General features: G+C 47.1%; 1 protein-coding gene across 2 annotated transcripts in view; it reads right to left on the reverse strand.

Annotated features, from left to right (window-relative positions):
• FAM135B (family with sequence similarity 135 member B) overlaps window positions 1–13,758 on the reverse strand; it is a 107,750-nt gene that overhangs the window by 74,648 nt on the left and 19,344 nt on the right. For both annotated transcript variants that reach the window (XM_016207791.2, XM_087825207.1), the window contains exon 2: window positions 9,122–9,201. In XM_016207791.2, coding sequence (XP_016063277.2) covers window positions 9,122–9,201 — 80 coding nt within the window. The remainder of the gene's footprint in view (window positions 1–9,121; window positions 9,202–13,758) is intronic.

Genomic DNA, 13,758 nt, shown 5'->3' on the forward strand with positions numbered 1-13,758 from the left:
AGAGAATCAGATTAATCAGCCTTCAAGCAGAGGCAGACCTCAGAGTGCTTTGAGTCTTTGCCTGATCTGCTTCTGCACCTGGGCCTTGGGAAAGCAGACTATGGTATGCATCTTGGTCCTGTCCAAACACACCCAGCCCCAACAGAGGGGACCTCAAGCTGTGGGTTGTTGATAGTTCCAAACAGGGTACTCAAAGCCAGTAACAAACAGTGTCTGACATTGGCCTGCACCAGAAACCTTCCAAAAAGACTTAGAGTCCTAGCAGGCCTACCCAATACATAGAAACAAATCCAAATAGGCAGCCAAAACGGGGAGACAAAAAAAAAAAAAGCCCCAAATAAGAGAACAAGAGAAGTCTCCAGAAAAAGAGCTAAATGAAATGGAGATAAGCAATCTATCAAATATAGAGTTCAGAATACTGATTGAAAGGATGCTCAACAGCATGAAAAAGTATATGAAAACTATGAAAAATGACCAGTCAGAAATGAAGAATGACATAGCAGAAATAAAGATTACATTGGAAGGAATAAACAGCAGATTGGAGGAAGCTGGGGATCGGATCAGTGAATTAGAAGACAGGGTAAAAAAAAAAATCACTCAATCAGAGATCCAAAAAGAAAAAAACAATTAAAAAACAGGAGGACAGTTTAAGGGAGCTGTGGGACAACATGAAAGGTAACAATATTCACATCATAGGAGTGCCAGAAGAGGTTGAAAGTAAGCAAGGGATAGAGAACCTGTTTGAAGAAATAATGACAGAAAACCTCCCTAACCTGGTGAAGGAAAAAGTCACACAAGTTCTGTGGCACAGAGAGACCCAAGCAAGAAGAACCCAAAGAGGCCCACACCCAGACACATCATAATTAAAATGCCAAAAATTTAAGGCAAAGAGTGAATCTTAAAGGCAGCAAGAGAAAAGCAATCTGTTACTTACAAAGGAGTTCCCATAAGGCTGTCAGATGACTTCTCATCAGAAACTCTACAGGCCAGAAGGGAATGGCATGAAGTATTCAAGGTAGTGAAAAACAAGTATCTGAAATCAAGACTACTCTATCCAGCAAGGCTATTATTCAAAATAGATGGTGAAATAAAGAGCTTCCCAGACCAAAAAAAAGGCTAAAGAGTTTATCACCACCAAACAAGCATTGCAAGAAATATTAAAAGGACTACTGTAATTAGAAGTAGAAATATAAGCATTGCAAGAAACATTAAAGGGACTGCTGTAATAATAAGAAATAGAGAAATATAGGCATAAAAAATTAAAATGGTAATAAATAAGGACCTATCAATAATAACCTTAAGGACTTTAAGGGAGAAATCAACAGCAATACAGTCATAGTTGTGGACTTTAACACCACACTGACTTCACTGGATAGATCTTCCAGACAAAAAGTCAACATAGAAACAGTGACTCTAAATGACATACTAGATCAGACGGATTTAATTGATATTTATAGAATATTCCACCCCAAAGCTGCAGAATATACATTCCCCTCAACTGCACATGGGTCATGCTCAAAGACAGACCATGTTAGGACACAAAATGAGTCTCTACAATTTCAAGAAGATTGAAATCATATCAAGCATCTCAGATCACAATGGCATGAAATTAGAAATAAACTACAGTAAAAACAGTCAAAAACATTCAAACACATGGATGCTAAATAGCATGTTATTAAACAATGAATAGGTTACCAATAAGGTCAAGAAAGAAATCAAAAACTTCCTGGAAACAAATGAAAATGAACACACAACCACCCAAAATCTATGGGACACAGTGAAAGCAGTCCTGAGAGGGAAGTTCATAGCACTGCAGGCCTCCCTCAAAAGCAAGAAAAATTTTTAGTAAACTATCTAACCCTACAACTTAAAGAATTAGAAAGCTCCCCTGTGAGGCTGTCCAGGCCAGGGCTTTTGTTTGCTAGGAGTTTTTTTATTACTGCTTCAATTTCATCAGTTGCTATTGGTCTATTCAGGTTTCCTGATTCTTCCTGATTCAGTTTTACACGATCTCACTCATATTTGGAATCTAATAAACAAAATAGGCTGAGGAACAAAATAGATCCAGAGACACAGAAGCATGGAACAGACTGATCTGATGAATCTCAGTGGGAAGGCGGGGGTGGGGAGTGAGTGGGGAGAGATTTATCAAAGAACTTATGTGTATATATGCATAACCCAGGGACACAGACAGCAGTGTGGTGAAGGCCTGGGCGGTAGATGCCAGGTGGAGGGGATCAAGGGGGACAAAAGAGGGGGATATCTGTAATATTTTCAACAATAAAGATAAATTAAAAAAAAAAAAAGAAACTAACAATCTGACAGGGACAGGAGATTGCCCTGCAGAACATGCATAAATTCTCTCTGCTGGTCCAGTGGACTTGAGGTGTGAAAGGTGAGGAGGAGGGATAGGCATTTGGCATGGAAGGAACAGCAAGAACAGAAGCAGAGAGGAGACTGAGGAAAGCCTGCTGAGGGAAGGTCTTGGAGGTCAAGCAGGCCTAAAGATCCCATCTCAAGGAGCAAGGGCATGGATGAGTCTCAGCTGGCCCAACTGGCGGAGCAGACCCCTGGCCTGGGCAGGGAGTCCCAGGAGAAGGCCCTGGCTCCTGAGCTGACTGCTGCCAGGGCTCCGAAGCCCAGCTGCTGGCAGAGCCTCCTTCAGCCTCAGCTTGTTCAGGCTCATCCTGCTGATAGCCTGAGATGCTCTCCTCTGGCGCTAGTGGGTACGCAGCCTGGGAGCCGGAGTGCTTTACCTGCTTCATCTTCTCCGTGAAAATAGGCCTTTTTGTCATTTAGGTTTACTGTAATGGACCCTGAAAGAAATTAGATTGATTCCTTTGAAGCGGAAAGTCTCTCCCTGCCCCCTATGCTGTGAAACTCTTAAATGCTTCCAGTTAATGGAAATGGAAATTACCTCTTAAAACATCACTGTAGCTAATCACGGTGATTTTCACATGTTGCCACAATTACTGTGCTTTCTTTTCTCTCGCTTTTATGAGCGATGACTAGCAGATTCCTGTTTTGTGCCTAATCATTTAACACTGTCTCAATAAGCTTGAACAATTTCTCTCCCCCAAGTCTGACTTTATTCATCATCCCCCAAGGCAAAATACTATTTTTTTTTCCAACATGTACTAGTAGGAAGAGACTGCAAAAATCTATTAAATAGCACCATTTCAGTGGAAGGAAATAGCTGAGGCTAAGTACACTTAACGTTTATTCACAGACACGGACATGCCAACTATGTGTCACCCTGAGCTGAGAAGGAAAAAGAAAATCTACCTGGGAGACCCATGTAAGCAAGCCTCGAGGCAAACAGAATCCCATTTTTAAATTCCTTACTCCCTGAGATTTCTCTTCCTGAAATACCTTAACCTCACATTGTAACTGCCATGCATCTTTGTATCCCAGGGCCTATGGGATATTGCGATTTTTAATAAATAATATACAAGGTGTCCCCCAAAATGTATATACACTCTTTGAATAATTATAAAGGCAGTTTTATTAAAATACATTTCATTTTCAAAATTGAGCTATCAGCTGTGAAAGTGTGTATATATGTTTGGGACCCCCTGTATCTTTGGGCTTTGCCCCTTTTATACCACAGAGCTTCTGAAACCCTTGGGATTTCCCAAGAGAGAAAAAGGTGTCTCTTGGCTAATGAGGCAACATGTAAGAATGAGCCCTTCGCCTGTGGGATCTGACGCTGTCTCCAGGTAGATGGTGGCAGGACTAGCTTGACGGTAGGATGCCCAGCTGGTGCTGGAGAATTCCGTGGTGGTGATGGAGAAAACACCACTGGCGCTGTGTCAGACTGTACCCGGGCACTTTGCCAGGCTGCTAGGAGGCCTCTGAAATGTTTGCTGAACTGAGAGGAATTTTGATTTGGATCAAAATGTCCTATATTTGACTGACAAGTGTAAGTTTAGTATATGTTTTGGAAACAAGATAGACCGTCTGAAATCAATTATATACACATGCATATATATGTATTTATATGTATAAATATTGATACATACAGATAGAAAGTTTGAAATCAATCACACACACATATACATATTATATTTACATATATGTATCTAGTAAAATTATGCATATGCATGTGTATAGGTATGTACGTATGTATGCCATGTGCATGTATATGTCATGTCTTATGATCACTTCTGATGAGAATGAAAGGCACATGCAGCTTGAATACTGAGACAGGAAGTGAAATTTCCAAGAGCCACGGCAGCGGCTGCTCAGGAGAAGCGTGGCCCGCTCTCTCTGTCTGCTGTCCGCCGCGTGGGCACCGTAGACCAGCCCTGCCTGTTGCCACTGTCTGATGAGAGGTGCGCCTGGCTCCCCCTCGGACGGTCACACCCATCTCTGTGAAGTGCCCGACGCTGGCCACAGCGTGAGGAGCCTCACGGCCTGAGTCCTTCCTCAAGGCCAAGGTTCTCACACATACCACATAGACCGGGGCTGGGTCCCGACGCAGCTCGCTGTGTCTCAGTGACGCCAGAGCACCGTTTCAACATCCCCTCGTCACCTTTGTCTTGGGAGCCCCTCTGCTGGTTCCATCCACAAGCTGACCTTGAATCCAAGGTCAGATTTCTATTAACAGATAAAAATGGCAGCTATATCACTCCTTCTAGTTATGGATCAGGCACTGTGCCAGGAGCACCCCCTTGTGCTCTCAAAACCCAGCAAGCCCAGGCAGGAGGTCTTGTTAGCCCCACTATAGACAAAGGGGAGGGGAGGCTCAGGTGTTGAGGGCTTGCTCTGGAGCTGAGGTGTGGCTCTAAAGCAGGTGACAGGGACGCTCGAGTGACTCTCTGAGGCTGGGACCTTCCTGCTGTAGGACCTGCCGTACTAATAACCAGATTCCTCAATCTAACATTTTCTCAGCTTCACCTAAGTTGATGGAGAACAACTGGAAGACATCATCGGACTTTTTCCTTTGATGTTTTGGGGACACCCTGGTCTCAGTGCATTGTTAGAGGATTGCCTGCAATTGATGCCTTCCTATTTCTTGGAATGACTGAGACCCTGTGGCCTTGAGATTTGTGCTGAACAAGAGAGCCAGATGCTCCCCATCTGCAAGATGTGCCTCCCCCTGTACGATCACCAAGTGCCATGAACAGATGTGACACGCTGTTACAGTTGTAGTGTGGTCACCTCATCACGTATGTGTCCCTTCTGCAATGCTGGGGCTGGGATCTTTCCAGATGCCCAGGGGGAGGGCCCTCCTAACAGCTGGGAGCTCAGAGCCGGTCACTGTTCAGAGGTATACAGCTCACTCAGACAGGAACAAACCACGAGTCTCCCGAGAAATCTGCGCCCAAATCACCTTTTTCAAAGTATTGAAAAAGACAACACAATATTATGCAGGTTATGGCTACATGTCATATGGGGAATTGTTCTTTCTTCCTGTTCGCAGAATCGATTCATAACCATCTAGCCTGGAAGAGTCAATGAGAAACGGTTTCACATCTACAGAAGCCAGATCTAAGTCATCTACATAATTGAAATGTTTTTCCATTTAATGTGGCTCCCAGAAAACGGATACGGCAAAGAAGAAGCAGAAGGTTTATCCTGCCCCTTGATTTATGAGGTAACACCTCGCGTTGGCACAGGGTTGGGTTTGTGTCCTCAACGTGCTTTAGCTGTACCTGGCTGTGCCTTTGAAACAGAATCCACCTGCTCACAGGGCAGCGCATGGCCCCGACCCCGGCTTCTCTTCTTTTCTTGGTCATTCTTACGACTCACCCACCAGACCTCTTGCCATCCCATAAACACCCTGGCTCTGCCCAAGTCCTGGGGACACTGGTCATGGTGTTGCCTCTGCCCAGACCTAGCCTTCCCTACCTTTGTCTGTGGGGCATTTCTCCTGGTCCTCCCAGGCTTCACCTAAGACCCCGTCTCAATTCCCACTTCTGCTGTATTCATGTGACACTCTGTCTCCCATAAGGCTGAGCTCCTCCAGGTCAAGAAGGCAGCCTCTCAACCACAGGGAAATGCCCCAGGACCAGCAAAATGCTGCGAAGTCACGGACGGCTCCATGCGCAGCAGAAGCCTCCCCTGGCTAACAGTTATCACGAGCTCACCATTAGCCAGGTGAGGATGCCGCTGCATGTAAGTGCGGGAACCATTCCAATCATTTCTTGCCTAAGTCATTCCATCTGACCGCAAACCTATGAGGTAGGTACCACCTCCCCTCCCCATTTTACAGGTGAGGAACCTACAGAACAAACTGGTTCAGTAACTTTTCTAAGTCCACCAGCTGAGACGCATCAGGAGAAGGATTTGAACCTGGAAAGCACAGAGCCCACAGTCCCCACCACCTCTGGATTCTGCCTCTCTGGACACAACAAGCTTCTCTCTATTTTCATTTTAATATAAGTAGAGCAAAGAAGCCAAGTTCAATAATTTGTCCCAACGAGACCACTCAACCAATGAGTGTCAAAGACATCACTAGACCCCACGTGTCTGGATTCTTTCTGGCTCTTTGTCAATATATCACACTTCATTGTCTAATCATATATATTTTTCTTTTTTAAACTCAGAAATGCATGCAGGTAGCAGAACATTCGTCTGGATGATCGCATGTGTGTGACTGCCAAGGCATCCTCCCACTGCTGAACATACAGAGGGTGCCCATGAAGGGGTACAGTAGGGCTCCCCTCTCCTTGAAGTTCGACTGCTCTTGCCAATGGCCTTGACCAATGGAGTGTGGGGGGTGTGACCCTGCACCAGTGTCCAGCCTGTCCCTTAAGAGACCTGGGATCCTTTCTTTCCTCCTTCCTGGTGAATTGAGCTGCCACCCAACTGGAGACAGAAGCCCAGGCGTTCCCTTAGGCCATCCAGCCACCCCAATGTGGGATCAGACATGTGAGTGAACACATATCGGGTGCTCTGTCCACCCTGGAGATCTCAGCTGAAAGCGGCATGTGAGTACCTGGCCGAGCCCCCCAACTCATACCCTCAAGAATCAGTCAGTGTTTCAAGCCATTAAGGTTTGGCATACTTTAGAATGCAGCAAAATCTAACTGAAAATAACATAACTGGACAGTTTGTTCTAACAAAGAGATCGGCAATGCTATCCTCCTGGCCCACAGAGTGGCCTTCCTGTCTCCATCGCTGCCTCCACGTTAGTGTTCCGTCCAAATACTATGCTCATGCAAGGCTGCCGTACCCCACGCAAATGCCCCAGAATGATCCCCGTGCCAAATGAGACCAAGGAGAAAATGGCATCCTCCCCCCCCCCCCCAATTTCACGTCATTTCTCTCTTCTTTGTCTCTGGGCGGTTCCATTCCCCTCTTCCATGCCACACGCTGGACCCCTCCAGCTGTTCTGTGCCCCACAGTCAGCTGCTCCTCAAAGGGGGAGGCTGTCAGCTCCCAGAGGGGCCTCAGCCAGCGATGGGAACCGAGCTCTCGCTCTACAGTCACAGGGTATTGGAGCCCTTGTCAACCTGGGGATGGCTTCCATCAGGTCAGTGCAGGGCTAGTCCCACCTGACTTCCAGGCATCAACCCTGAGTCTGCGTCCTGTCCAAGAGCACAGGACCTGCTGGCCTCGCAGCCCTGATCACAGGGGCACTCACAGGCCAGCCTGATCCATCCCTTACTTTGGGCGAGTTCCTGTCCTGGCCCCCTTACATATACAATCTCTGTGAAATGCGAAACACAAAACACCCTTATGGTTGATAAGCACTAAGACGGGAGCCCTGCAGAGGATGGGTCTCTATCTTCTTTCTTCTGGTGATGAAAGGAAACTCGCAGTTGCCCCTGCCTGAGGCCGCACAACATGTTCACGAATGTCAGGGTTCAGATCCCCTCCGCTCAGTCAAGTTCTGGCAGGAACCGGGCTGTGGAGGGGGAACGGCACAGGCCACAGCAGCGGGAGTGCTGCTTCCTGAATGCACACAGCCCACGGGAGAGTGAGTGACTCAGGGTCTCAGAGGCCTGGCTTCTTCCCCGGAGAGAGGAGTAGAGTGGAAGAAACACCTTGGGAGTGTGGCAACTGGGCTGCTACCCAGTGTTAGCTCTGCCCAGAGTCTGCAGGAGCAGGTGGGCTCCAGCATCTTTCTCTTCCTAGATCACTGGCTCAAGTCAACCTGACGCCCATAAACCACAGTTGTTCCCTTGATGTCCTCTGAGTGACCTAAGTACCCCCTCCCCCCACCTCCCACGCCTCCTTCAAGGTGGAGCTGAGCAGACCAGGGCATGCACACTCCCAATTGTGGGTATTCAATTAACTGCATGCAATTTTACTCATCATAAGACTATTGCCAATAATGGACTAGTCTACTAGCCAAGCGAATCTCAAACAAACTTTTTGAAGGGTAGTTATGACCAGAACTCTTATTTCTACTGGATTTGATTTCTGTAATATTTTTGGCCAGTTTCACTTGTACAGTTAAAGCAAAACAGAGTCCCTGTAGCTCTGTCTTTTTATCTCCTTACTTTCTCTCTCCTCCATCCCTAAATGTGTCTCCTCCTCCAGGTCTGGCTGACCTACACATTCCCCCAAATTTACTAATGTGAATATTCTACTAGAATATAATCCCAGTGCCCATACCACATTGTTTACGGAATGAGGTCTTTATTTCTGACTCAAAGCTCTACTCACCAAATACCTGCCGGGCGCCCTGACACCCGCCAATACTCCAGCCTCCCCAAGTTCGAGCCAACATTGTTTTGGTGATCTTCTCCCCAAGCTGGAAGGGTGGCTCTGACTTGTCACTGAGGAAGGAAAGTGCCACCACTACGCCCTACGTATTCAGTCCCTGTACCTGGCTGAGCATCAAGTTCTCGGTGACAAGCTTCCTCTCACCAACTGCTAGGTGCTTCCTCCTCTCCTACCGGACTTGCCTTGAGCCAGCATGCCCACGGCCAGCTTCATCCCCCAGGCCAGGCGCCCTGGGAGAGTGTCCCTTCGGCCGGGTTCCCCGTGCAGCAATGTGCACACGCGGCCACACCAGCTGTGGGTCTCCGTTTCCAAAACGCACTCACCAGCCTTCAGCAGTGATTCGCCCCGTGTCTCCATGTGCCTTATAGTGCTGAGCCCTGCACACAGTGATCCTCGGAGGCCTACCAGTGGGCACAGGACCCACCACCATCCTCCCGCTCACCTGTCTGCCCAACGACGGAGGCGCTCAGTCTGTGGGGGATCCTTGAGGACACCTTCAAGGTCACTCGGATCTGGTAATACCTAAGAAAAGAGCAGAAGGTCACACTGCTTAATGTTGGCTTCTTCTAAAAATACCTAGGCTTAAACCCAAAGGTCGTAGGGAACCATGGGCGTTTCTAGACAGCATGCATGACCACCGGGCGTCAAAGAGACTCGTCTACCAGCATTAACAGTGGGAGAGGGACGGGGCGGCCAACCTGGAGACAGGAAGCTGAGTTCACTCGTGATCAGAGGAGCACATACAAGGTTGGTGGTGATGGGTGCGGGAAAATGAAACGGACGGGCCACATGCACAGACCATGACGGAGTGTGGTTTTTTCTTTAATCAGAAAAGCCCATCATTCTGTGTGGAGCTGTCAGGCACCATGGGGAACACACAGAAACTGAGTTGCTATCTTGTTGCCACACGGACAAACACTTCTTTTAGAAGCCCAGAGGCGGAGTTGCTAATTCTGGGTTATTGCCAAACACTGTGCCCCACTTTCAATCTGGCATGCCCGTCCCCAAATCCACCCTCTCACGAAACCATGTGGGAGCCCATGTTATCAGGAAGCCCCCAGGCCAGCCCTCTCGTGTGCAGGTCCAGAAGCACCTTCTGAAGCTCCGTGCCGTGTGGTTGATGACCTGTTTCCTGGCACACACTTGGGAAGATTTCTGGCAACATAATGTCCCCGCCCCCCTCACTGATTATGAAACAAGCTGTGAATAAAACAGAGTGAGAGAGGGAGAAATGGGCCAGGGACACAGCAGCCTCCCACGGCTCGCTGAGCCTGTGGCGGGGCCGTCCCCCGTAGCCTTCACTGCACTGTGAATACACTCGTGGGATGTTTCTGTTGACATCTCGTGGCTATGAGCACGTGGCGAACTGAGGACATTCAGAGCCAAGAGCACTGGCACCGGGTTCTTGTAGCTTGGGTCACATCCTCGGAGAGCTGTGTGACTTTGAGCACATCACACAACTTCTCTGAACTTGGTTTTGTATCTGTAATATGAACATTTTTTTAAAAGGGGACAGTCATAACTTCTGCTCCAGGAAAGATTGTGTAGACACACTGTTTCTTATTCTGCCCACTAAGTACAACTAAAAACTTTAGGCAGAATATATGAAACAAACAAAAAAAGCTTCTTCAAGATGGAAAAGGGAGCAGACAGGCTGGGGACTTCTGGTCCGAGGTGGGACAGTGACGGTGACCGTGAGCTCCTGCATGTTCTCATTGCCTCAGGTCTTCCAGGGAGCAGCCAGCCGCCCAGAAATGCTAACAGCTGCAGACAAGAAAAAATCCCCAACGAAAGCCTGCGTTCTCTAGATAAAGGACGGGGAAAGGGGCAGCCTCGCAAGACAGAAACTGCTGAAAGAACAGCAGTTCATCGCCTCCACTCCCACCATCGAAGGCCAAGTGAGATGCCCACTGTGGCCAAGCTTCCCCCCCGGCAAGCAAAGGTCTCTCCAAGGAAACTGCTCGCTACTCATGGGTGTTGGTGAGAATCCCACCTGCCCTGGGTTAAGTGGAGAGCGTGTGGGCAGCTGGGTCCTCTACCCCACGCAGCAAGAACAAGAGAACAGGAATGCCCAAGTGGTTTTCCACAAGGGCTCAAAGGCAACCCAGTGAAGGAAAGGCAGCCTTTTCAACAAACGGTCCTGAAGGAACTGGGCACCCTGGCAAAACCCAAACCAAACACTCCACCTAAAGCTCACACCTTGGACAAAAATTAGCTCAAACAGGATCATAGACTCAAATGCAGAAGGTAGAACTATAAAACTTTTGGGGGGAAAATAGAAGAAATCTTTGAAACCTAGAGCTAAGCAAAGAGTTCTTAAACTTGTCACTAAAACATGATGCAGAAATTTAAAAACTGATCAATTCAGCGTCACCAGAATTAAAAACTTTTCTTCTGCAAAATGTTCTATTAATAGTATGAAAAGATAAACCACAGAGTGAGAGAAAATGTTTGCAAGTCACATGTGATGGATCCTCTTGATTTACATATTTGTAAACATATTTACATATTTGTGAATCTTCCTGCTTGCTTTGATCAGGTATGAGTTTCAGTGCGACTGGCCATGTTAATGAATCAAATATATATACACATGTGCACACATATACACACACACACACACATGCGCACATACACACACACATATAATGTAGAAACACATCTAAAACAAAATTGACAAAAATGTTATGGCCAGAGGCTCCCAGGAACCTAACCCTTTACCTAGGAGCAATGGCTCATTACACAGAGACAGTTAAAACCATCAAGAAATCCCCAAGGGAAGCAGGTAACCAACAGCTTTGAACAGCGTCATCTGTGTGAGGGAGACTGAGGCAGGGTGGGAGGTTCCCGCCCTGTCTGCGGGAGGCAGCTGCTCCTCAGCAGTGGCTGATCCCACTGTGCAGAAATGTTGGCTGTGTGGCCTGGCCGGGGCGGCTCAGCGGTTGAGCGTCGACCTAGGATCCAGGTGATCGGGGTTCGATTCCCGGTCAGGGCACATGCCCGGGTTGCGGGCTCCATGCCCAGTCGGGGGGGTGCAGGAGGCAGCCGATCCCTGACTCTCATCATTGATGTTTCTAACTCCCTCTCTCCCTCTCCCTTCCTCGCTCTGAAATCAATAAAGATATATTAAAAAAAACAAAAGAAAGAAAAAAAGAAATGTTGGCTGTGTATTGCTAGATGTTTCCCTGGATAGAATGTGTATTTTAATAAAGCAACTTTAAAATTTTAATTGCTGGTTCCTAAATCAATGACCGTGACAACAGTAAGGGTCATCCTGAAGGAAATGAGCAGCAGCAACCACGGCCGCGATGGGACGAGAACGCAACAGGCGGACAGAAGGAAAGGCGCGCGGGCCCAGCTCCTGGGGCCAACACTGGCCAAGCTCTGATTTCTACAGATGCAAAATGACGCTTTCAGTATTTCTTTAATAAAAGACTTACGCATGTCAACAACTTCATCATTATAGACAGGAATCCCACCACCACCAAACCCCACTATCACCGCCAGCAGCAACTGTGCCGTTCCAGGGGCTTCTCTGAACAGAAAGTGGGCAGGTCATGGCCAGAAGCTCTGCACCACTTTTCTATCAGTCTGGGCTTGGAGCAGTTACACTGATGCTCAAGATTTATGAAGTGCTGCTGCGCCAGGACCTATTAGGAACTTTCACGTATGCAATGTTTGGTCCTCGGAAATTCTGTGAAAGAAACCATCTCAAGTGCCAACCGAATAAAACACTGGGCCATTGTTGATATTGAATTACTTATCCACAGTAGTGAGGCCAGCCAAGGGCCACCAGGACTCTAACTCCAGAGGTGAACTTTGTTTCTACACCTTGTTACACATATCAAACCCCTCTTATAACCAGTTCCAAAGCTCTGTCTGAATTCTTATTCCTGAAAAACACTGGATGCTACTGGATCTTTCTTCAAGGAGCTGTTCATACTTTAGAACTTCAGATGCCTTGACAGAAATATGTTGAAAGAAATAAGTTTCAATTACCTTTATGCATTTGAGCTCTGTCCGATTAAATAGAATGCTTAAACCTCTTTAGTAATTCTCTCTTGTTGGACATGAACTTTCTGCCAGGTCATAAATTCGTCAACCACGTCATGCATGACACACATGGTATTATTTAACTCTTTCAGGAAATCACTGATGCATTTACCATAACTGTCTTCTTAAAGATGAGAAAACTAACCTCTAGGGATGAAGAATTTGTAAATATTCAGTACATATTCAGTAAGTAACATAAGCAAATCTCCAAGAATGACCTCATGATTTCATTTACAATCATCCTTTCAGCCATCTTAGAGCCACCTCCTTCCAGCTGGGGCCATTCAGAAATATATTATGAAGAAAGAAGCATTTAGCTCAAGTCCTTGGAGAGTGAGCCAGTGGAGGAGGAGGTGAGGGAGGGGATGAGTTCCACTCAGAGAACGCTAAGGCCAGGGTGGGAAACTTCAGATTTGTGCTGCAAATTGTGAGTGATCTAGATTTGCACAGGACTCCCTTGGGGAAATAATACTTTTTAAAAGTCATCCTTTATTGACTTCTCCCTGTAAGAGCAGCAGTGAACTGTGCCTTTATGTGGTTGCCAAAACAATGCCCCATCCAAAGACATTTATGTGTGAATCTTCAGGATGTGTAAAAAAGAATGAACGTTGCAGATGGCATTCAAGTTGCTAATCAGCTGGCCTTGAAGTCAGGAGAGTATTCTGGGTGACCTGGGTGTGCCCCATGTAACCACAGGGTCCTTCTAAGTGGAAGGAGAAGGCAGAGAAGAAGGGTGCCGGCATAAGGCAATCAGAGAGAGAGCCGGCTAATGTGGCTTTGAAGCGGGAAGGGGCCGCCAGCCATGGAGGGCGGGCTGCCTATAGGAGCCGGAACAGATAAGAAGACAGATTCTTCCCTAAAGCCTGCACAGAAGAAGGAGCCCTGGCAACACTGACTTTAGCCTGGTGAGGCTCCTTTCAGGCTTCTGACTTCTGACCTTCGGAGTTATTAGGTAATACATTTATGTTGTTTTAAGCCACTAAGTCAGTGGCCATTGATTACACCAGTAATAGTGTATATAGGCTTTCA

Source organism: Miniopterus natalensis, chromosome 16 (assembly GCF_054644295.1).
Source record: "Miniopterus natalensis isolate mMinNat1 chromosome 16, mMinNat1.hap1, whole genome shotgun sequence".
NCBI classification, from domain to species: domain Eukaryota; kingdom Metazoa; phylum Chordata; class Mammalia; order Chiroptera; family Miniopteridae; genus Miniopterus; species Miniopterus natalensis.